Genomic DNA, 26623 nt, shown 5'->3' with positions numbered 1-26623 from the left:
CTTCATGGGCTGGATAAATTGGAACGCCATAAAACCGAGCCTTATTTTATGATAAAAACAGTGCAAGGTCAGCAGTACAGAAATATACAGCACAGAGCCGTATGTACGCTACACGCTCAGGGTCAGAGTTTTATATCCTGCTGGGTACCATGAACTGCTCTCTTGGTTTTTATATGTTTGCTGTTTGCTGGAGGCCAGTGGGAATATGAGGAGGGTTTAGTACTGCAGGTGGTGCATGGTTAAGCAGCACTATGAGACCTTCTACAAAGCATTAATTCATCTGCATTGACAGAGTGAGTCAGAATTGCTTGCATAAAGCTGCATGGAAAAACATGAACTCAGACTATTAAGCAAATATGCTTGATAAAATCCTATGGCACACTGCATCTGCTGAGGGTTTAGTAAAAGTTTCAGGTATTTTCCACTGAAAAGTTGAGCTTTTGGAATCATAAACTTATTGCCTGCAGCCTGAACAGAGTTTGAGGGAAGAGGCTTTGATGCTAGAGATGTGGCATTTTATCTTAGTGACACTTTCAGCCCAATCCAAATTCTTCTCCATGGTCCTAACCCTCCATTTAGGGTGCATCTAGGATTCTGTATCTTATAGGGATCAAGGTTAGTTGTCATCTAGCCCTTTGCTAGTCATCTGCAAATACCCTTTGCAATGGAGCATACGGAGTGTTAAAATAATGATTTGTGAGCTGTGGCAATGCAGCCTAGAACATGGCTGCAGTGCAGAAAAGCAAGGCCACTTCTTAACAGATAAACATAAAATAAAAAAATAAAATTAGATTCATTGTAGAAGCAAAGAAGGGTATCAGGTTATGTAATTTGCAGCAAAATTGCTATGAGTAATGGAAGAGTTAATCAAGAATCAAGAATCCTTTATTGTCATTATGCGAGAACATAACAAAATTTTGGGTGGTAGCTCCCGGCTGAGGTAGTGCAAATATAAAAACAATAAAATCAGCACTATAAAAACAGAATAAGCTGTGGCATGGTTATTTTATGTCCTAGGCATAAGACTGGAAAAATATCAAGTTATCACCGGTGCTAAAATTTCAAGGTTAAATCTCAACCCAATCACTTCTAGCTCTTTTATGAAAAGTGTGTTTCCAGTCAAGGACATTTTCAAAAACTTGTCTGTGCCAATGACCAACAAGTGGTTGTAACTACATTAGCAACAAGAACTTGAATTTCAACATTTCCTCAAATTTGACATCACTTTTCCAAACCATTTCCTGAAAACCAATCACCCAGCTAAAGAACCGGCAAAACCACCTTCTATGCATCACATTCACCAGGCAGAGAAGCATGTTTAGCTGCAGACTGCAGACCTTGATATAGTCCACAAAAAGAAGGAAAAAGAAGTGTCCCCCTACTATTTCACTGTGTAACACTCTGATGGGCAAAAGACCATTTTCACACCCTGACCATAGCAAAGCTGGGGTCATAATACACGTTCTCAGTGTGATCATAGACCAATCCAACAATCACAGTGAAACATACAATGTTCACAGAATGGCAAAGAGAAAGCCAGTGCTAAAAAAAAAAAAAAAAAGATCAAATCTCAACTGGAGTTTGCCAACTTGAGTTTGTGGGAGACTCCATGGTCAAAAGAAGAAAGTTCTTTGGTCTGATGAGACGAAAAAGTGCTTTTTGGACATCAGACACCAAACACTGCACATCCCCACAAACACACCATTCCCACTGTGAAGCATGGTGGTGGCAGCATCATGCTGTGGGGATGCTTCTTGGCAGCTGGCCTTGAAAGGCCTGTAAAGAAAGAGGAATATAGAAAATAGAAAATCCTAGAGGACAATCTTATTGAACCTGCAAGAGAACTATGGCTTGAGGGAAGATTTATTTTCCAGTAAGGCGAGACACCAACACCGTTTACAGTTAACAAGGTGAATTTTCTGGACAGAGTCAAAGCCCAGACCTCAATCCAATAGAGAATTTGATGCTGGACGTGAAAAGAGCTGTTCACGCCTGATACCCACGCAATCTGACAGAGCTGGAGCAGAGTCCAGATGCAAGCCTGATAGAGACTACACAGACTCCGAGCTGTGATTGCAGCCAAAGGTGCCTCTACTAAAAAATGACTTGAAGGAGCTGAATATTCATGCAGTCACTTATTTTACATTGCATATTTTTATTTCATTGACATAACTTTGCAGAAATTTGATTTCACTTTGACATTAAAGATGTTTTTGTAGTTTTTTTTTGGTCAAGCTAAATTATACTTACAATGCTTGATCTATAAAATCAATAAAAGGGTAACACATTTAATGGGGTGAATACTTTTTAAAGGCACTGAACCTACCTACCAATTGAACAAATGCAATACCTTCCTATCTAACTGTCTACCGAAGCATCTCTCTATCCATTGACCTTCAAATGGGCCTAACATAGATTCACCAAACAACCAATTTGGCTGAACTGTGTACCATGAACAAAGCTAAAAACGTACCTACAAAACCATCACGCTATTGACTAACCCTTCTATCTACATGCCTACCTACCAAACTACCCACGAAACTATGTAAAGACCTATCTACTGAGTAGATGAACAGAAGAATGAAAGGATAGAAGGATAAAGCAACAATGACTGAAACAGATATGCTAGATGGTGATGGGGTCTTTTACTAACCATGCTCCTCTGCATACTTTAATATTTATCATGGCATAGAGCAGGGGTGTCAAACTCAGTCCCAGCGGGGGCCGGATTCTGGATTTAGATCTTACCTGAGGGCCGAACCTGTCAACCTCATTTTCACCTGTGATAAAATATGAAAAAAAACAGCACTGATGATAAATAATTCGGAACTTAAAAAAGTAAAAATGATCAAGGCTCAAATCTGAGATAAAAATTCAAACTTGTTAATTCAAAAGATCAGAACACAGTACTGAAAATAGAAATATATGTTTTTTTAAAGAGCAAATATACGAGGAAAAAGTTGAAATCATAAGTTTGAAAGGTCAAAATATGAGATCAAATTTGAAATCATGAGTGTAAAAGTCAAAATATGACTTAAAATTTTAAATTGAGTCTGATAGGTCAAAATGCGGAGTTGAAAATGTCAAAAAATGAGCTAGAATTCAAAATGATGACTTAAAAAGTTAAAAATATGTTTTAAATTCAAAATTGGGAGTGTAAAAGGTCAAAATATGATGTAAAAAGTAAAAATTTTGAATTTAAAATGTCAAAATATGAGAAAAAAAATTTAAATCATGTGTTTAAAAGTCAAAATATGGGGTTAAAAAGCCAAATTAACGAGTTAAAAAAAAAATTGAAATTGGGAATCTAAAAGGTAAAAATGTGACATATAAAGTCCAAATTATGAGTTGAAAAGGTCAATGCATGAAATGAAAAGACAAAAAAGTTTGAGTCGTAATCTTGAGATGCAAAATTGATAATATCTTTCACTTTTTACCTAATTTTTCTTACTCTTTACTTTTTCTGATTTTTATAGCTTAACAAGGATATTTTAAATAATCAAGTTGAAGTTTACACTATTATACTAGAGGAAATCTGCAGACCTCATACTGGTGGGTCAGTTATAATACAAATATGATATGATCTTGCGGGCCAGATATAATTGTGCTTGCCTTGAGTTTGACACCCGTGGCATAGAGAGTAAACTCCATTCAGATGTTTGACTGTACCTATAATAAGACATGCTCAGAATCTGGACAATGTGACCCAAAGTCCATGACTCAGACAGAAACTATTTTCACGTTTTGTTTTTCTGAAAGTTAAGCATGACTTAATTACAGAGTAAACGACTGACCTCTGACATCTCTACAGCTCTATATTTCACTTTGCAACATGCTAATCAAGCCAGAGTCTGTGTTTCATGACACATCCAGTGGCATATGTTCCACTAATTAGCTCTGCAATGATACTTCCTAATGAAGCTGCTCTGGAGATGACCTACAGCAACGACCATCCTGCTAAAGTGGCAGTGAGCAATTAGAGAAAAAAAAAATGGAAATTGGATTCATGCATTTTTTAAAAGAAGATAATTATGACAATATGAAATAATAATTGCCCATAAATATGGGATTCATTTATCTTAAGCAACGTGTTTATTGATTTAAGTCTTTCTGCTGAGGTTTTCAAGCTGATTAAGCTGCAGTAAATGCAACCTCAATTAGAATCTAACATGATTTCAGATGATTATAAACAATACATTAAAAGCTGCCTTGATGCTGCTGCAGTGGGGATTCACAGCAGTGCCGCACTGCTGGAGCATCTTTTTATATCAAACCACAAACTGTCTCTTTAAGTGCCAGTCAGGACCTAACCCTGAGGCTGCCTTCACTTACAAGGTACACACTCACTAAAACACACTCTTCATTATTATGCAAAAGCCTTGGTGGGAGTCATGACTAATACATTCCCCTTAATTAATGAGTGTTGCTCATAGAGCCCTGAAGCAACTGGGAGAAATTATTTAGCTTTTCCGTACCCCAGGATTTCCTCCCCACGTTGAACTATAAAGTGGAGGTAAATGTCAACAGTGCCACTTGGATGTGTAGGAGTTTGTGTGATGGGTTATAAAAGGCAGCTTTCTTTAATGTTGGTGCAATAGAGGAAGAGTGACAAAATTAAACATTTTCAGTGCGCTAATGGCTGTGAGCTGATGGAGGAGAAGCAGCACAAGCAAAACACTGGCAGCAGTGAATGCTTATTTACTGTTTAATGTCCTCCGGCCAATTTGAAATTATCATGTTGGAAGTGTAAACAGGCAGATGCTGAGGCTGAATTGATGGATAATGAGTAAGTGAGACACTGCCAAGCTGCATGAGCAATAAATCCCCTGGAAAATATACTTATGAGCCCTGCAGATACTGTTGCATTGCAGCACTGAGAGAGCACCAACAGGTTCAGTTACAACTAGGACTGCAAGACAATTTTCCTATGGAAAGTTGTATTTAAAAATTAATTGCAACACCATATTTTTAATCGCATTTTGTCAGTTGGAATCTGCATTCATTATATTCATTTCTTAACAAATGCACAAGTCCATTCTAACAATGGGAAGTAAATCTTTTCAATGCTCTAACTTGAATTGACTGCAGAGATGAACTTTATAACATGACTTTTTAAAAGAGTGCTGCACTGTTACACTAGTGTGGTCTGAAGCATGACTTAGAGGTATAAGGCAGCTTCAAACTGTCAAATACTCTGTTCAACACCGGTACAAACTGAATAACTAAAGGGCATGTACACAATGACTCACTGACGTCCTGTGATTCTCAGCTACTGTGACAGCAGGATAACTAACATGCAAACAGATTTTGTCAATAAGCTTCTCTGCTTTTATATTGAAAGTGAAAAGAAACTTTGTGAAGATAGTAACACTAAATTAACCATGAAAGAACATGCAACAAAGATAACTGTAAATGAAAATAAACTATAAAGACAACAGAATTTGGCTACACCTCTTAATAACACCTCTCTATTATTATTGTGATAATTATGATGGTAATTATGATGATTATATTATTATTATTGTTATTATTATATTATTACTATTATTATATTGTTATTATTATGTTATGATTATGTTATAGCATAATAATAATAATAATAATCATCATCATCATCATCATCATAAAAAATAATTCAATACATTTATAATAAAAGGTTTATTTATATAGCACTTTTCAAAACTGGGGTAAGACCAGAATAAGGGGTAGGACCAGATAAGTTTTACTTGAAAACTATGATGGATGATGCATTTTTTTGTTATCTTTCTACTCTTTTGTTCTTTTCCTCCTTTGTCCTTTTTCTTTTTTTTAAATTTATTCTGTTTTGTCTTTTTTGTTTTTTATGCTTTATACTTTGACTGTCAACATGTTTGAAATAAAAAATAAATAAAATAAAAAAATTAAAAATAAAGAAAACTTCAGTTACAAAGTGCTGCACAACAAATCCAACAAGGGAAATAAAAATACATATATTCAAAAATACAGAATTAAAAACAATATAAATTTTTAAAAAAGTAAAGGCCAGACCAAACAAGTAGGTCTTACAATGCTTTTAAAGGTGTCTACTGATCTTAAACCCAATGGAAGAGAGTTCCAAAGAGTTGGAGCAATGACCTTAAATGCACGGTCTCCTTTGCTTTTCAGTCTGGAGTGTGGAACAACCAACAGACTGATCAGAGGACTGAAGAGTCCTGCTGGGATTGTTAGGTTGTAAAAGTTCAGAAAAGTATACTGGTGTTAGACCATTCAGGGTTTAAAAAGTAAACTTAAGAATCTTGAAATGTATTCTGAAATGTATGGGACAGTAGTGGAGAGAATACAGAATTGGTGTTATGTGTGACCTATTTGAGGACTTGATAAGTAGTCTCGCTGCAGCGTTTTGAACTAATCATAGACCATTTACAGATGTTTCACTGAGCCAGGTGAAAAGTAAGTTACAGCAGTCCAAACGGGAGGAAATGAATGTATGAATGATCTCCATCTAAGCTGTGGAAACAGAATTTCTGTTGAGCGATATTTCTGAGTAGAATTAAGCAAGGACGAACCAGATTGTTGACATGTTGGTCTAGGATCAAGGACTGGCTAAAAGAAACACCCAGATTGCAAAGAACAGGTTTAATGCAAGTAGATAGGGTACCACGTTTCTCTCTAGTTGTAGCTGGACTTAAAAAGGGCTGTTCATGCCCGAACCCTGGGCAACCTGACAGAGCTTGAGAAGTTTTGCAAGTAAGAATGGAGTAAAATTGCAGTGTCCAGATGTGCAAGCCTGATTGAGACCGATCCCCACAGACTCAGTGCTGTGGCTGCAGCCAAAGGTGCATCTACTAAATACTGACTTTAACAGGGGTGAGTATTTATACCAAGCTATCGTTACTCAACTTACCTGTGCATGCAAATGTACAAACTGTTTGAAATGTACCACTCCTTAAAAGGAGCGCTGCATCTTCATTATCTCTCATGGCCCCAAAAATTAGTTGTTTGGTCAAAGGCTAGAAAAATAAAATGAATACACAATCAGAGATTGATAGGATCTGCCAGTTGGAGTATCTGATGTATTTTCCCTTTAATATATAACCTATTGGTATCTTTGTGATGAATGATCTTGTCAGAGTTAAGTTATTACACTGACAGCAGTAAGCTCAGTGATTCTCCAGGAGATAACAACAGGCTCAGATGAGCGTGCTGCCTGTCTCTGTCAGGTTTGTCTAATTAGTGATGATTATAGAGATGTGGTGTCAGGCCTGGACATGTCGAGGTGACCCCCCGAAGCGCCGGGGCTAATGATGCGTAATGACTGATCATCAGAGCTGCGGACAGCTGCCATCACACTCAGGGCAGCTCCTGCACCGTCAACACAGCCGAGAACACGGGATAATAAAGGGATCAGAGTGAGGAATCAGACATTTTCTCATTTAGACAATTCACAGGACAAATTTTCTGTTTCTAATTAACAAGGTCAGGTCCTAGTGGAAGCTTTGTCTTGATCATGTCCCTTTATGTTCACGTATTCACTGCTCCCTTTCATTTTCTATTTTTGAAATGCATGAGTCATCATAAGGCTCAGAAGTTATATCTCACTTCATTGGCTCCTGTTCTGCAAGTAAATCCCCCAATCCTGATCCTTCACTGGCATTTCTCCTTTGCACTCACAGTGGCCAAGGCTGGATGCCTTACAGCTCATGCTCAGAACTGAGGAGGAGAGGCAAAATGTTTTCAAGTCCAGTTGCCCACATTTGGCAAGGGCCTGGGGTCAGGCGTACAACTTCGTCTGGGCCTATGAAGTTTTTCAACTGTTTCCCCTTCTTATGGACAAAATATGTTCTATACATATTTTAATAAAATGCTGGAGATGTTTGAAACATTTAGCCTACAAAAGAAACGGCCTTTAGTTTACAAGACAACATATAAGTCATTGATCCATTAATTGGTGCTAGTAGCCTATAGCGTGTTCTTAATGACCAGTATAATGCAGAGCTCAAAAACAGGATTGTTGGCTCTAAAAAATCTACTGCACTGAAATTTTTCAAGAGCACAGTGGCCTCCATAGTTCTCAAATGAAAAAAGCGTGGCACAACCAGGACTCTTCCAAGAGATAGAGCTCAGCAAAATTGAGCAATAAGAGTTGAAGGGCCTTTAGATAGGTGACAAAGAACCTGATGGTCACTCTGACTGAGCTTCAGAGATCCTGTGTGGAGATGGGACAAAGTTCTAGAAGGACTAACATCACTGCAGCCCTCCACTGATCTGAGCTTCTCTCCTCCATGCAAAAAGCATGAAAGACTGTTTGGAGTTTGCAAAAAATACACAATGTGAAGCACAAGTGGGTTCCACTTCTGTCTAGCACTACTGCCACAAAGTCCTTCAAAACTTACAGATGTAAAGGCGGTCCGAATACTTTCTGAATGCAATCATCATATGGACAAATATTACTTTTATTTAGAAAAAAAAAACTGAAAAAGTGTTTTACCACAAATCAACTCATCACAGGGATGACATAGTGCAGGACTTGGGTTTTACTGCCCAAGTCTGCAGGGGCAGGTGGGAGTCACTCGTACCAGTCCCAGTAGAATTTCATACGTTATACACAGCATTTACACAATCGCAACAATGAAATAAAGGTTAATATGGGTAATGATGGTAAGTAACAGTCATTGAAAGGAAAACACTGCTATACACTGTGAAAACAATGTGTATACTGGCATCTTTGCTTAGTAGAATATCAGGCTTCATGCCCAATCTTAATCAGTGAGAAGGGAAATAAAAGTATGCAAAACATTCACAATAAAATGAACAAATATGTATATGAACTCTGCTTCATTCCTGCCATAAGTTTAGCTCTTTTTCCACTTTTTGTTTCAGTTGAAATTCCTGTGAAAATGAAGCTTTTACTGACAGCAGCATGGCAGTTCATGATGTACAGAACCAATAATTTGTTCCTACCTTGTCATTTCCGTCTTCTGTCCATTTAGCGTGTACTTAAGTGCAATAGTGAGGCCATTTTTTCTTATATTTCTCGATAAAAATTGAAAAGCTCAGAGTATAAGAGCTTTGCATCCGTCCTCTCCTATGAGTCATCTCAGGAGCTGTAATGTTATTATGCCCATTTTCTTTAGTCTTTTCTTGATAGAATGCCATTAGAGTTGAAGCTCTTTGTTGGATGGATGAAATGATCATAGTCTTCTTAATGACTTTTACAGTCTCAAGTCATTTTTATATTTAACTTGCTTGGTCTGTAAGCCAAACATATCATGACAGAAAGGAACTAAACAGACCAAATTAATCTTAAGGATAATTTTAAAGAAGCAGATTTGTTTCTTAAGAGGCCATGTTGTGCTTTTTTTCTCTGATAGCTAATTAAACCATCTGCACAGTAACCTATGTTTTCTTTTCCAATATAAATTTCCTCAAGCATCCTTTGTCACTATGCGAACCTCTTTCTGTTACCATTAATTTCCCTAAAGGCACTGAGGATTTTTAATAGACTGTCACAAGCTGACCGTGACACCTGTTCTGAGCATCAGACATGTTTTATTTACATTTTACAGAGCGCTCCAACTTTATTTGGACCCTCAACTCTGGACCCACCCAAGGGGGCAAGGCCTAATGTTACATAGCACCCTTGGTGTCAGGAGAGAAATCTGGGAGTTATGCTCAAAGGAATAATGTTTGATAAAACTAATGTTAAAAGCTCATGCATGCTTTTATTTCCATCAGGTTCACTGGGATGGTCTCTTCAAAACAAGCTGTTCAATAATGTTGGTGAACTTAAAATGCTGCAGAACTCCAACATATTACAAAACAGTAAATCCCCTCACTGTGACTCAGAGAATTTATTTCAAACTTTTTCTGCTTGTTTTAAAGTCTCTGATGTTCAGCACCTAAATTCAACTCTGCCATGCTAGTGACATATGAACCATTTTGCACCCTCAGGACGTCTGGAGGTGGTCTACTGGCTGTTTATGAGTTGCAACAAAACACAAGATTTGCTAAATGTCATTTTCTAAATAAGTGTTTATGTAAAATCTTGGTATGTTCCATTTTTTATGTCTTTTGTGCCATCTTTTAATACACCTGATGTTATAGGCGTACATTTTAAGCTCTGCAAAGCACTTTGAAAGGCTCTGAATATGAATGATGCCCTATAAATAACTTGCCTTTCCTTGCTTTGCCTGTTCTGTTGAAATGATTGGTCTTCACATAGGAAATACAACTGATCTATCTCCATGCAAAGGACAAGAACACAAAGCATTTTTGGCACCTTACAGTAAAACAACTGCAGCATATTCCATGTTTAATGTCTAGTTTTGATCTGCCATGTTGAAACAGGCTTTTGTTCCCCTTTTGTTTTTTGTTTGATGCTAATTTTAACATCTTTTCATGTATTGTCCCTGATCTTTTTCACATTTTTAACTCAAACTGACGTCAACTTGCATCAGTTTTAACGTTACAGAGAAACTTCGCCCCAGTCAGGGTTGTTTGTGTCCTAGAAATAATGTCTTCCTGTATTTTCTTGGACTCCATCCATCTTCTGTCTTTATTTTAGAGCTTGGATGTTTAAAGTGAGAGCAAAGCTGACTGCCTCTGTGTGTACTGGAGTAAAATCCACACCTCATGATTCACTTTTACTTTGCATAGTAAATTTCTAAAACATGTCCTCGTCTCTTAAGCTCCTACCATCATCTCATTCAATAATGTCAAGCAGAACACTCCAATAATGTGAAGTTTAATGACCAGTGACAAGCCCATAAAGTAGAAGAGGACATGGCAGGATTTTTCAAGGGTTTTTTTTTTCTGTCTCTTTTAATTTCCCAACGCAAAGTCGTCATGCTCTCGTCTCTCTGCCTCGGCCTTGCTGCTCACCTTGACGTGGTGTGAACTCAGCAGAGATCTGCCCCGTGTCACAGGGGAAAACATATTGATTGCCTGTCATACCATTTAGCCTGGAGGACATGGATTTCCATAAAATTAGATGGAGAAATTTTCTGATTTGGCTGCAGTAATCCACCTGGAGTTCAGGAGGCCGTTTTCTCTTGACCTCACCAGCCAATTGCTCCTCAGTACGACATGCAGGCCATATGTATGCTCAGAGATAAGACGGTTTTATTATCTAGATTTTATAAATGCCAAGCAGGGCTTACAGAGATCCTTATAGTGCAGATCAAAGATCTTCAGGTAAGCACTGACTACTTAAAGCAGCTGCATTGTGCACCCTTATAAGATGAATGCAATACAGTACAAGAGTACAGTGCAGTACTATAAGGGATATAAAATCTACAAGTTTCTTCTTGAAAATGTAAATTAATATGTATCAATGTGTCTGACAAATCATTCTGAAAAGGCTAGATTAAGGGTTGGAGTTGTACATTTGAAAGCAGTTCACACTGGGTCCTAACCTGATTGTTTCATATCCACTGCATGAATATAATTCACATTCACTTGGAGAAACTCCCATACAAAGTGTTTGGGAAGGGCAGGAAATTCAAAACAATTCTCAGAGTGTGATTGGACAAAAAATCCATCCATCAAAATCACTGTAGGCCAATCAGACAAAGAAAATATGAGGTAGTAGGTATGTGTTAGTAATCTGAGCTTGACAGGCAGGCGCTGCCATAGTTTAGGAACGATGGAGATTGCTGATGGATTAAACTCATGCTGAGACCAGTCCAGTTAAGTGCAAAAGCATCTTCTATGCCAATAGAAGCTTTTAGTGTGGCTCTCCATTCTTGTTTGAATAAAGAAAAGTGGCCCAGCTCTGATTAAACTACTGTTACATTACAGCTACATCCAAGCTAATCACTACACTGGCAGCAGTAGTTACATATGCCAACTTCCAGTACAGCTTAACCCAACCTGTATTTCTTGCAAACACAAGACAACACAGGTTGTGAGAAGAGCAAAAACATCTTTTCCATTATGAAAAGCTTTCAATTTGTTAAAGAAATGTAGTCCAGTTCTGATGAAACTGCAGCTATAGTTTCATCCTAGCTTAACGCTATGCCAGCTGCAGCTATTTATGTTGCTGTATGTTCAATAAAAGCAGAAAAAAACAGAAGGCACTTCTGGATTCTGCTTGAAGTGGTCCCAGGATGCGCATGTGCACTGGAAGTAATGCAAGAGTGCATGCACATTCTGGTGCCACTTCCAGTGTGAACCTGGAAGTGCCTTTTCCCAGGCAGAATGTCCTTATGGGACATGGTGTCCATGGTGGCTCCACCTGTGTTTGCCCTGCAAGGGTGGATCAGCCCATAAGAGTCCCACACAGGCCCCATCTCTAGAATTCCAACATAGATCCTACTTGTCTGAAACATGGGCAGTTGTAAGGATCTCTAGATTGGGCCTGTATCTTATGGGCTGATCCAGTCACAGGTGGGGCCACCACGTAACCCATAGACAAACACACATGGGACCCATAATGTAGCCCGCATATAACCCATATTGGGCCCCTACAGATATGTTGGCTGGGTTTAAGCCATTTCTCCCTAATTTCTTCTGCTTATGAAGTGCTGGTTTTGTTGAACAGAGTTCTCAATTTGAAACAAAAGAATAAAAAGACGAGATGTGCAGCATTGAGTGTCTGATTAATTTTTTTTTATCATTTTGTGTTACTGTTTTAGTTGAGAGCTCCCTGGTGGCAGGATTTTACATTGTGTGTATTTATTAGTTGTGTGCTCTGTAACCTTGAATATTTCAAACAGTTTTCAAAATAAAATGAATTCTTAATCTTTACAGTTGGAACATGATGTTTATGGATGGATGGATGGATGGATGGATGGATGGATGGATGGGTGGATAGATGGATGGGTGGATGGATGGATGGATGGATGGATGGAAGGATGGATGGATGGATGGATGGATGGATGGGTGGATAGATGGATGGGTGGATGGATGGATGGATGGATGGATGGATGGATGGAAGGATGGATGGGTGGATGGGTGAATGGATTGATGGAAGGATGGATGGGTGGACAGATGGATGGTAAACCACTGTTTCAGGCCTAAGCGGCCTCAATGAGACTCCAAACTCTGATACCATTTTTGCATGTAAACAAGGCAAATTCCCAAGGTTTTAAATGCCTTTGATTTCTTATATGTAAACCACATATTGTAGAGTATCAAGATCTATATGAAGCCCTTAAGACACAACAGTTCAGACACCATAAGATGCTGGAAATATGTTTCCTCTACAGCATGAATTAAAGAGACTTCTTTACAGGCACCCAGTTTGTTTTATGGTGTCCTGACCACCCAGTTCATACCCTCCCTGTGTGCGAGTGCAGCACAGAGCGGGAGAGATAATTCAATAAATTTACAACCCAATGAAACACACGGCTCTGGGCAATAAAGTTGCTTAGGCTGCAATTCACATTAATGAAAGCATGTTCCATTAATGTGCTCTGTCAGTGAACATCCATCCCACAGCCATGGAGCATTATTATTCCAAAGTCTCCACGTGTTTTCAGCCAGGGGAGCTGGAAGACAATGCATCAAAGAAGAACTAGTGCAACGTGAGGACAGGCGGCTGTACAGTCTGCCCACAAGCTGGAAGAAACACTCTTTACATCAAACCTTTATGGGGGAAGCTAAATATAAACACCAGCCTCTCTCAGGCAATCACAAATGGATGAAAGGAAGGAAAACTTATCGGACTCCTTCTTCAAACTGTGTTTGATGGGCTTATTAAAGCAGCTGGTGCCGAGCCAGCCTGAAAGCCTGACCTCCATTTTTGAAGAGTTAATGTACACAGCGAGGGTTGCTGAGCTTTCTAGCCTCGTCACACCTGAGCTCCATATTCATTACATGTATAATTGGAATGGATTTGATCAAATTTTCATTAAACATATAATGTGTCTTGGGTTGGGGGATGTAGCCCCTACCAATGGTGGTATTTTGTCAAATATGTGTAGGAGGTGAAGCATGAAATTAAAGGCAGATATTTTCAGTCAGTCTGAGCAAACGTCTATGAACATGATACGAACATGAAAAGTCCAGCATTGATCCATAGAGAGCAGATAAGGATATACATTAATGAATCAAAGGCAGCAGCTGTGCTAACAATAACACCTGCCCATGTTAATCAATACAGGCTGTTCAAAACTGAAGCCAAAATTCAAACTGCAAAGGGTGCCAACATGTTGAGCCTATTTGGAGCCAAGACATGCACAGAAAGAGAGTGTGTTTGCAGTGGTAGTGATTATTTTTCATACATATTCCATGTCTACTTTTTAGCAATGTGGTCACAGTGATTTCGCTTGAAAACAGTCCAACTTCCAGAGCAGCGGCATGCTCATGAATGTCATTTCTTCCTCATTGGCAAAACAAAACTTGCGATGGCTAGCTTTGCCAATAGCAGTGGTAGAGGAAAAACAGATTTGACTCCTCTTTTGGAGAATAAAGTTTCAATCCTGGGTGCCTGTTGCTCAAGCCATCTTTTAAAAATTTAAATATCATGAAAAAGCTCAATAATTCCTCTCATTTAATTTAAAAAGTGAAAACTCCATATATTTGAGATTTATCTCATACAAAGTAAAATATCTCAAATTATTTTCTTGTTTCAATCTTGATGATTATGGCTTACAGCTCACAAAATAAAACACCCACTCTCTCAAAATATTAGAATATCACAAAACATCGGCACAAAAAATAAAACAGAATTATCGACCTTCTGGGAAATTATGCTCATTTATGCACTCAGTGATTGGCTTGAGCTCCTTTAACACAGATCACTGCATCAATGTGATGTAGCATGGAGCCAATCAGTCCGTGGAACTGCTGGGGTGTTATAAAGCCCAGGTTGCTCATCTGTATCGTTGAGTCTGATGTCTCATCTTTCTCTTGACATTTCCCCAGGGATTCTCTTCAGACTTCAGGTCAGACCAGTTAGCTTGCAAATCAGTTTCTGGTAGTTTTGGCTTCACAGTGGGCAGATGCCATGTCTTCATGGAAAAGGAAATCAGAATCTCCATAAAGCCTCTCAGCAGATGGAAGAATGAAGGTATCTAAAATCTCTTGGAAGACAGCTGACAGCTTTGACTCTGGACTTGATAAAGATCAGTGGACCAACAGCAGCAGACAACATGGCACCTCAAACCATCACTGACTGTAGTAACTGAAAACACTGGACTTCAAGCACCTTATTCTCTGCCTCTCTGATCTTCCTCCTGACTCTGGGACTTTGATTTGAAATGTTAAATTTGCTTTCCTCTGAAAACAGGACTTTTGACCACTGAGCAACAGTTCAGTTCTTTTTCTCATTAGCCCAGGAGAGACGCTGATGACATTTTCTGTGGTTCAGGATTGGCTCGACACTAGGAACTCCACACATGTAGTCTATTTCCTGGACCCATCTGTGTGGTAGCTCTTGATCCACAGTTCTTGAATCTGCTTTGCTTGACAGTCCTCTGAAGGCTGAGCTCATCATTTTCTTACAACACTTTTCCCTTCCATTCAGCTTTATATAAACCTGCTTTGATACAGCCTCTGAGAACAGCCTGCTCTTTCAGCAGTGACGTTCTGTGGCTTACCTTCCTTGTGAAGGTTGTCAGTGATTATCCACTGGATAAAAGTTAAGTCAGCAGTCTTCCCCATGATTGTGGTTGTGTGAATTGAACCAGAGTGACAGAGTGAAGGCCCAGGAAACCTTTGCAAATTGGACTTTTCCACAGTATCCTTTTCTTTGTTTTATTTTCATGAGCTGTAAACTATAATCACCATGATTAAAATGAATAAAGTCTTGAAATATTTCTCTCTATATGAGATGGAAAATATATAGAAGCTTTAAAAAGTGCACAACTTTTAGCACAATATTATACAGTCATTTGTTAATAACAGGTTGTCACAATGTAGATATTTGCTCAAAAACATATTAATTCCAAAGCATTTATCTGCACCTGCACCGGCCCTGATTCAAACAGAGTAAGGGGCTGAATGAATGTTACTGTAGGTCTTTAACTACAGTGTCGCACGTTGACAGAGCAGAATATAAAAGCTGTAGTGTAATAGAAACTAAGCTCTTTATCTTTCAGAGTTTCATGTCTTCACCCCGCCATCCGGGGTGCACAGCTACATCTTCTAATGAATAAAAAATGTATTTTAAAATGGCTGAACTGTGCTCTATCTCCACGCCTGAGCTGAATCTGTTCTTTAGGTCTATTTACAGGATGGTACTGAGGCAAAGGAAGGACCTTAAACTTCACATCCCAGCAGTCTAATCTGTAACAGTGAACTTATCAGTGCCTCCTTAATGCAGAAGACAATTCCTTTAAGGCCCAAAGAATTTAAGATAAGTACACAGTGGGAGTCGGACCGCCATTTCTGCAATTACCCATGGCAGACAACTATTATCCACCAACACATGAAGTCAGAGATTATAATGACCTTCCCACAGGGGAAATCACCTCAGGCCTACTTGCTCTGCACCAGCAGCATTCACACATTTAATATCAACTCTAAACAGCACAAACTTTAATGTTATGGTTCTGCTGGTGGAATGTCCAAAAACAAACTAGTTAAAAAATGCACAAAAGTATTCAACCGTCTGACCATTACACCAACATGAACTGTAATGACATTGTATCGAAATACATGCACTTTAATATCAAGTTTCCCCCCTTCTGCAGCTATAACAGCCTCCAATCATCTTGGAAGACTTCCTTGCAAGTATGTTTTTGTGGGAATTTGTGTCCATTCATTTTGTAGAGCGTTTTCAGTTTGATGAGAAGGACTGGCTCGCCATCTCTGTTCCACTCATCCCAAAGGCACACAGTGGGGTTGAGGTCAGGGCTCTGTGTAGGCCAGTCACGTTCTTCTAAACTCATCTTATCAAACCATGTTTTTGTTTAGTCCTTGCTTTGTGCACTTGGGCACAGTCATGTTGAAATAGAAAAGAGCCTTTCCAAGATTGTTGGATGACAAAGTTGGAAGCATAGCATTGTCCAAAACGTATTGGTATGCTGAAGCATTAAGATTGTCCTTCACTGGAGATAAGGGGTCTAAAAAAAACCCCTGAAAAACAGGCCAATGCTGAAGCATTAAGATTGTGAGTCTTGCATGCAGCTGCCCAGCCATACAAACCCATCGAAGCTCCCACCACAGTTTTTGTGCAGGACGTTTAGAACTCTTCAGATATGGAATCAGTTGAGTGTTGGAGACTTTTACGCCTTAGCAGACATTGACCCCATTGTGATTTTACACGGTCTTCCAGTGCATGTAATAGTTATAGCAAATTATGTCCATATAGTGTATTTTACCTCATTTATTATTGGTAAAATAAAGGTGTAGTGATTGCTTTTGCTTTTCTCCCCACATTAAACCTGTTGAGTTACATCTCTGGCATCGATTCTTTTCACGAGTGTTCACCAGTGGCTGAATGAAAAGGTTTTCTTCCTCAAAGAAATAAAAGAAAAATACACAAAGAAAAAAAAAACATAAATAGAACAGGATTCTTTCTCTTTTGCTCATGTTGTAACAGATACCAATACATTGGAATTTGGAGATTTTGAGATTACTACAAAAAGGTAGACAAGTGCTGGAGTGAAACAATCAGACCTCCATTTTTAGGCAGTTCAATCACACCTGCATTGGTGGTATTTGTTTGTGCTTTTTAAAAACAGGAATAAAGAGTTTTTTAAATGTAGCAGGTATAATTATTGGCAAATGCTCCAGACTTCCTGAAGAGAAACAACAAAGACAAGAAGCTGGGTTAAAAAAAGGTAGAACCTGGTTCACTGGGTGATAAATACTCTTTGTAAATTACAAAAAAATAAAAAAAATATAGTAATTTACAGTGCTTAACAAATATATTAGACCACCCTAACCCTAACCAAAGTAAGGTTTATGCCACAGCTCCCTAAATTAACAGCACTGGTAATTACTAAAATCATTTTTTATGTTTCTGCAATGGTTAATACACCAATATGTAGAAGCTCTTTAACCAAAATGATACTTTTAATGCTAGAATAGAATTATTATTGTTATCCATGAATTTGCAAATTTGCTGATTTACAAAAAAACTGAAAAAAAGTAAAGCACATTAATATTTATTGATTAATATGTTGAATTATAGTTATTTACTTGCATTCCTGAACAGAAAATGAGTTTTAGTGGTTGAATGTTATGCTTGATTAATTTCTGACTTCTCAGAGAAGCCCAGTGAGCCGGCTCAAATTTGGGTGAATTCAGTTTGAAATTCCTCATTCCTGTTCAAAATGGTAAAACGTGGAGAGCTGACTGAAAATGAGAGAGTCTGCATTAAAGCACTTCATGATACTGGATGGTCTTTGAGACAAATCTGACAGGTGGTCTAATAAATTTGTTAAGCACTGTATATATTATATATATATATAAAAAATAAATATATATAATAAGTAAATCATAACATATAAAATAATAATTGGGGGAAAGGAGCACTAAGAATATCATTAACTAGCACTGAGAGGTCCCCAAAGGTTCAGTGATTAAAATTGAAAGTAAAAGGGAAAGGAAAGAAAAATGACTTTAGCCAAACCCATACCATGGGCCTGAATCCCTGAGGTACACATTGCAAGTGATCTGAAAGGCATTCATAGTCAATAAGATAAGATAAGATATACTTTAATGTCCCCATAGGGAAATTCATCCAGGACTCTGTCCCACAGTCACAAAACCACATAGAGATCATACAGACCATATAACATTACATCCTGCAGCAGCAGTATATCAGCTAACACTTTTCTACATTTACATAAAAAGCAAAACATCTGGCAGCAGTGGCATATTGGCATATTGCACAACCTCTTGGCACATCTTACATCACCTGTTATTCAGAATTTTAATGGACATGGGCACAAATGAATGTTTGTAACGGTTCAGTCTGATCTGAGGAACCCTAAAGCTTCTTCCTGAGGGTAAGAGCTGAAACTCAGAGTGGCAAATTGGTTGGCACATTGGGCAATTCCCTGCCCAAAGCATGCTGGGAAACCTGGTGTCAGGTGGCTCCATCAACAGAGGCAAAAAAAAAAAGAAAGACACCCAAGTGTTGATTGCTCTATAAAAAGCTGGATAATTAACCCATTTATTAGATGTTTTAATCCTCAAGTTTTGACCCACACATTTGTTGTCCTCAAGGACAAAATTGATCTGGTCTGGTTTCACCGCTGTCATTTATCTATTTTGATTATTTTTGGGCCTTTATGAGGATAGGACAGCTGAATTAAGAAAGGAAATCCAAACCTACCTGGCCCTATGCAAAAAAAGTCAGTTCTGTGCTGTACTGCACTGTTTGCTACTTATTATTTGTATGATTTGAGGTAAGTAAGAAAATGACTTCAAACTATCATTATTCTCTACATTTACCTTGATAACCAAGGAAGAAGACTCATGATACCCCTTTTGAATATACTGTAATTGCACATTATTACCAAAACGTGCATATCATAGCAGCCCTTGGTCCTTTTTCACAACGAGCCAAATACATTTTAAAATACACTATATTGCCAAAAGTATTCACCTACCTGCCTTGACTCGTATATGAACTTAAGTGAAATCCCATTCTTAATCCATAGGGTTTAATATGACGTCGGTCCACTCTTTGCAGCTATAACAGCTTCAACTCTTCTGAGAAGGCTTTCCACAAGGTTTAGGAGTGTGTTTATGGGAATTTCTGACCATTCTTCCAGAAACGCATTTGTGAGGTCACACACTGATGTCGGAGGAGAAGGCCTGGCTCTCAGTCTCCACTCTAATTCATCCCAAAGGTGTTCTATCGGGTTGAGGTCAGGACTATGTGTAGGCCAGTCAAGTTCAACCACACCTCCTCATCCACATCTTTATGGACCTTGCTTTGTGCACTGGTGCACAGTCATGTTGAAACAGGAAGGGGCCATCCCCAAACTGTTCCCACAAAGTGGGATTTCAATTATATTTCATGAGTTTCAATCAGACCAGTTGCCATAGGTGTATAAAATCAAGCATTTGCAAACATTTGTGATACAAAATGGGTCTTTGGAAGAGTTTTAAGTGTAGTACTGTGATGGATGCCGCCTTTACAAAAATAGAGACTAAAGACAGTTTAGGAAATTTAACCCTGCTGGATATTCCACAGTCAACTTTAAGTGATTTTATTAAAAAATGATGCATTTAGGAACAACAGCAACTCAGCCACAAAGTGGAAGACCACATAAAACCAGAAAGTGGGGTCAATGGAATGGTGCATAAATGTCGCCATCACTGCTGATTCCATACTGAAGAGTTCTAAACTTGCACAAAACTGTGCAGCAGGAGCTTCATAGTGGTAGGTTTGGGTTTCCATGGCTGGGCAGCTGCATGCAAGCCTCATATCACTAAGTCCAATGCCAAGCCTCAGAGGCTTGGCACGTGTTCTGTGAAGTGTCAAACCACGCTTCTCTGTTTCACAGCCAGATTGACAAGTCTGGGTTTGGCTGATTCCCTAGATGACTCCCTGACTGTTTTGGGCTTAATGTGAAGTTTGGTGGAGGGATAATGGTATGGGGCTGTTTTTCAGGGTTTGAGCTAGGTCCCTTATCTCCAGCGAGGGCCAATCTTAAATGGGCTTGAGCTCCAATAGCACTTTTCTAATCACCTGACTACTCAAAGCACTTTTATACCGCAGGTCACCCCCTATCCATTCACACCCTTTCGCTCTATTCATTCCTCATTCACTCACTGATGGCAGCTGGTTGTTATTATATTAGTTAGTATTAGCCAATCCCATGTAAATGCCTCCATACTCATTCACACGCCATCAAATGAGCAGTGAAAGCAAACTAGGGTGTCTTGTGAATGCAGGATCAAACCCACAACCTTCTGATTGCATGACTTCAACCCTATCAGGCACCTTTGGGATGAACTGGAATGGAGATTGCAAGTCAGGCTTTCTCATCAAGCATAAATGCTCCACAGAATGAATAGGCATAAACTCCCTTTAGCATGCTAGCAATATCTTTTTGTCAGACTCTTTGAAGCCCCGCTATTACGGTACAATGGAACATGAAAATTAACATAAATGGCCATTTTATTACATGCCTTCAGGCTCTGTTCAGTTTCCTGTTACGATACCCTTTCTATTTAATTGCATGTCTACTAGGAAACTGAATATCCAGAGAACTGTCCAAACCAATGCACCACTAAATATTTGCCAAATGGATCAAGCTATTAATTTGTCTTCCATCTGGTAAGCAGCAATAAAAGCAGGGATGGTTGTGTTTTTGGCCACACAGGGCTTAACTTTTAAACCAGCGCAGCTACATGACTAAGAGTTAGCGCTCTCATTGCTAATTGCCTGACAGAATGAGAAACCACTGTGTATGTGTGTGTCCTGCCTAGTGCTGTGAGAGCAATATCATTATGGGAAACCTTTCCAGACGCAGACACGATGAAGAATTACAACCCAGATTTCAGCACAACGCAGCAATTACAGAGGCTAATGTGCAATCATGTTAGCGCTGTGAAATATAAGCTGTTGCCTGCTTGCACCATGAACGCTAACTCTGTCTTACATCCAGGCAGAGGATCGGCAACCCTCGAGAAGAAGACTGAAGGAGAAAAAAGGAGAGAGAGACAGGATTTATTTCTCCCAGCAGATGTAAAGAGGGCTCCTTGGGCTCCCAGTCAGCAGCCAGGACAGTTTACAAGCTGCAAAAAAGATTGATTGTCTATGGATCCCTGTCCGTGCATGGCTGCCAACTCTGAGCTAATTAAAGAACACTACTGCGGAGGAACACTGGGCAGCAACTGAGCATATCCTACTCTCCCTGGAGGAAACATGTTACTCTAAGCCCCTCTGGGAGAAAATAGAAATAGTAAACCAGCTATGCCAGGTGTCTCTATGTGTCAAACACCTCCATCAACAAAGAACATCTGCAGTGTCCCAAAAAAAAGGTTCTGAATGTTGAAGGTGTTGCAATACCTTGGCTGTTGTTCAGCTGTATCAAGGTCAGGAATGTAGAGGAAGCAAGGTGTGTTTTCAAACAAAACATGCACTCCAAGAAACCTTGCAAACCAGATGGATACACCCGTTTCTGTGTTTCTCACTGGCAAATCCATTTTGCAAAGCTCCCATCTGAACCACAAAAGTCATAAATCCCCACAATTAATAGCAAGATACTTAAACACAGCAGTTTTATTAAATGATTGTGGCAGTGAGGAGAAAGCATGCATATCAGCCAAAGTCAGCCTGATGGAGCTGCTCCAGGTTTTAACATTAGAGTCTTTGTTAACAGTGAACGGTGCAAACTACGGAGTTCTGGTAATATTCTCAATAATGTCTGGCCAAGTCTGCATCCCAGCTTGACTCCTTGAAAAAGTGCACAGAAAATGTGCTTCATTTCCTTTTTAAAATTGTTATATTTTGGGTTTTTCAACCTTCAGTGCATTCCGTCAGCATGTCAAGTATTTGGTTTGATACGTATATTAATCTCAGCTCTCGCATTATTGTTTAGTGTGTCAGCGTGCTAATAAGCCAATAAGCACTTAACAAAGAGCTGAGCAAAGGCAGCTGAAAATAGCATATTTTGTGTGTTTGGTCATAAACCAAAGCACTGAATGGACTGAAACAAGACATAATGAAAGCTAATCCACTGGAGAACATAATAGCCTCAAACAAATGTAACAGAAATACCTCCATCTAAATTAAACAAATATTTCCCAAAGCAAAAATGACTGTTCAGTTGTTAAAAAGTGTCCTCAGCTGGCCTGTAACTAAAGTACTCACAGCTTTTCATCTTTCTCCCTCATTCTTTGTGCTTCTTCTGCTGATATAGCCGATAAGTGTAATTGTAATCAACCAAATGAGGAAATGAGCCTATTTATCCCTGCTTTATTACTTCAGTAAACATTTTGCTAATGTGTTTATGATTGTAATGTTAGTCTAAAGTCCTCCTCATCACAGTATGATGCTCATACAATAACGAATGTTCATATTTAGGGTGAAACAGACAGGAAAGCTGGATAGTTTTAGGGCCTTACTGCTGCAAACTGCAATGAACAAGCTCTACCAAACTGGCCTGCCAACCAGGAGGGAAGAACAAGTTTGTCACCCAAATATTGTCACTTCTGGCTCCAACAAACAAGTAAAACAAGCACGATCTAATCTACAAACAACGAGCAACACCACGCTTTCTACACTCAGCTTTTTAGAGCAAGCCTGCAGTTTCTTGAAATCCAAACCAGCAGTTTATGATAGTTACAGCATTTTTGCAGCATTGTGTAATCAGAATGTTGAGTCAGTGTGTGCATGCAGACAGACGTACCAGTGCAGGAGTATTCGTCCACTCTTATGAAGCCTGGCAGACAGTCGCAGCGATGGCTGCCAGGCAGGTTGACACACACCGTGTTGGACTGGCAGTAATGCATCTGGGTGGCACACTCATCGATATCTGAAGACAAACAGAACAGAGACAACTGATAACTCCCACATAGTTCTCCATAGACACTCAGGATACAGAGATACCTCTGCTGCAGGAGAGGACACGCTCATTGATCAACACAGGCACATTTATCTGATGACAAAGGTGGGGTCTCTGGGTGTTGTCGTGTTTGAGTTGTTAACCCATTGATGACCATTTACCAAAAGTAATCTAACTGAGAAGGTCTGACAGATTTTCTGTTACAAATTGGGTTGAGAAGTCTGTAAATATACCCAGTATGGCAACACAAATCAAAATAAAGTTAGTTTCATAAATTTGTTGTGCCTTAATTGGTTATTTGTGGACAAGGTTGCTTTTCGAGAAAAGTTCAACATGACAAAAACATGCTAAATATCTCTTTAACACTCAATACTGAGTTTGGATTAGGGTTTTACTGTCAAAACATCAGTTATTCAGGTTGAAAAGCTCATAGTACCACACATCAAACTTAAGAATAACAAATGACACAAATCTGCACATGACATTAAAAGATACTCCAGGAAGAAATTAAAAAAAAAAAAAAAAAAATTAAAGATCTTATGAGTAATGACTGTTGGCCATCCTACAAAGTTCTACATAATCAGCCTGTCGTTGTCTGGCGTTAACTTATTGATCTTGATAAGTGCTCAATATGAGAATGAATGCTCTCTAATAAAGGTTCAATTTTACCCATTGGCCATTTATGGTATTTAAAGACCCCTGGCAGCTCTGGTGTTAATGACAATGCTGCTGAGTGCAAACTGCACCTGTACAAGCACCAGTAATGTGGTAAAGTAGTAGCTTTGCTCCAACAGTAGCTACAACAATGACATGGTCAGAAAAATTAAGGAAACTAGAATTTTAAGGCTGAGAAATCAAAGTCTGTGCAGCAACATGCATCCAAACTCTACTCAGTGCTTACCATTCTGACAAAGAGAAACAGCAAGGAACACAGGTGCTTATTTATGGTGATGGCTTGAGACTGCATAAAATGCACACACACACAAAAAAATGAAATTCTCACGAGTTTAAAACTTATAATGCAGGAAAATGCCTGTGAATTTACAGTGCCCCCGTAGGAAGCAAAGCAAACATTTGCATGGTCGAGTTCTGGACAAATTGTCAAAAAAAAAAAAAAAAAAAAAAAAAAACAGCCTATAACTTGAATGTTATAAGCCTTGATATTTATATAATGCTGCTTCTAAAATAGCGTGGCTGGTAAAAAATGTTCGTGGCTGATAGATGATTGAAATCACCAGCCACAGTGGCAAGCAGCTGAAAAAGTAAAATTCCAGCCATGATGCACACTCATGGAAAGTAATAATTAATGCCAAAGACACATGAACAATGAAGGATGACAAAATCCACAAACTGTCACCACAGAGTCTGAATATAGTCCAAGCTAAGAACAAACTGTTGGTCTATTTAGGTTTACACAGCACTATTGAATGTGGAGCTGTCCATGGTGCTGGACAATGACTCAGGACATAACTTATGGCTTGTTGCCACTGAGCGATCTGGTTCAGTGTAGTATGGCATGGTTTGCATTTATGTGCATTTCTATTATGAAAAGTTGGAAAGTGTTACAAGTAAACGACCTATACATCCTACTTAATTGGCACCCCTACAGAAGGGTGCCAAGCTTACATGGTGGAGCTACACACAAAATAGACACTGCAGTTCGCTGATTGGTTGAAAGAATAGTCACTCCCTGTGTAACAACAGTACCTGCCGTGTTTAAACATCCCATGGATTGAGAAAGAAAAATACTATCAGGACATCTTTAATCAACAATTTCAGTGCATGATACTACCCCATGGATGACCTCGCAGGTGCAGAGGGAATTGGATGGCACTGTGAGGAATGATATAGTGTTCTAGCTGATGGCATAGCCTGGCCATCCGGCTTACAATACTGGAATTCAAGTGAAGGTAAAGGTGTCTGTGGAAATTGAAACTACTTTGGGGTTAACTGTAAAGAACCATACCAAACAGTGCTCAGTCAAACCAGACCACCTGGTGGAAATGCAGATGTACTTTTCAGCACATGGACCACTCATTCATTCATCAAAACATGATGTGAATTCTATGATCAACTCATAAAATCATGATTGAAACTAAAACTTAAATGAATGTCTAGCACTACCATCCAACTAGCCTACAGTTAAAAGCAGTCCAACTGTCTCTCCTGCTGTCACAGTCAGCAGGTAACAAAAGATGCCGTAGAGAACTGTGCCCACAAATCAGCCGTAGGATCTGTCTTTAGATCCATAGGAAAATACATAAGTTTCTATCATGCAGTTTCTTTAGAGCATAAGAGTAAAAAAGGAAAGGACAAGACATAAAGAAAGAGAATAAGGGAATAAAAGAGAAACTGAAAATGAGGGGAAAGACTGATAAGAAAGAAGAGGAACAAAAAAAAGAGAAAAGCAAAGGAATGGGAAATGCAGAGGAGACAATGACCTATAAAGAGAAGAGGATGAAGGACAGCACAGAGAGCAGCATCTTTCTTGACATCAATAATGTTCAGCTAAATTGTCACATTACATCGCGTCTTCACCGAGCACCTCTTCCTAATGTGGCTTGAAAGACATTGTATGAGCATTAAAACACAGAGCTCTGGGAGGCATTAGATGAGCTGGATGAATCTTGATGAAATGGGATCAGAAACACTCATGGGAGGGGTTACGCAGGAGGGCTGAAACTGGTACTCGTGTATGTGTGTATAGTTTGGGTATTTATGTGGAAGTGAGCAGCAGAGAACCAGTTTTCCTGAGGCTATAACAAGCCTTTCCACCACTTAAGGGAGGCAGTATGCTACACTTAGGGGGAAGGGAGAAAGTGAGAAGAGTATTTCCATATCCTCTCCTTGGATAAATACATTCCAGCTTTGAGGTCTTCAGCTCACACTTTCCCCTTACAACAGAATGAATTTGTATGAAGTATGTAATTGACTTACATGCAACAGCCAGAGGTTTTTTCTCTGCAAATTTCATCCTTGGAGAGTGTACAGTAGGAGCGTTGAATTGCACAATCAAAGGGAGACGGATCATGTATTCAGGCGTACAAAGCTTTGCCGGCCTTCAGCATAAAAATGCATTGATCTGCTACATCAAAAACATTGAACTTGCTTGAGAGCTGGAGTGCTTGAGGCTGAGAAAAAGTACCTGAATCCAATTTTCATCTACTCATGAAGCTCTTCTCCACCCAGAAGGCAGCTCATTTGATTACAATTTATTGGAGGAA

The 26623-nt window shown here is 39.1% G+C and overlaps 1 protein-coding gene across 1 annotated transcript in view; it reads right to left on the bottom strand.

Moving 5' to 3' along the window:
* The window catches only part of LOC121512191 (protein kinase C-binding protein NELL1-like), a 419636-nt gene that overhangs the window by 96688 nt on the left and 296325 nt on the right, over window positions 1-26623 (bottom strand). The window contains exon 13 of the mRNA XM_041791349.1: window positions 23244-23369. Within this exon, the coding sequence (XP_041647283.1) occupies window positions 23244-23369 (126 nt within the window). The remainder of the gene's footprint in view (window positions 1-23243; window positions 23370-26623) is intronic.

Source organism: Cheilinus undulatus, linkage group 1 (assembly GCF_018320785.1).
Source record: "Cheilinus undulatus linkage group 1, ASM1832078v1, whole genome shotgun sequence".
Lineage (NCBI taxonomy): Eukaryota > Metazoa > Chordata > Actinopteri > Labriformes > Labridae > Cheilinus > Cheilinus undulatus.
Note: the sequence above shows the minus strand (reverse complement) of the source record. Positions and strands in the feature narration are given on the sequence as shown.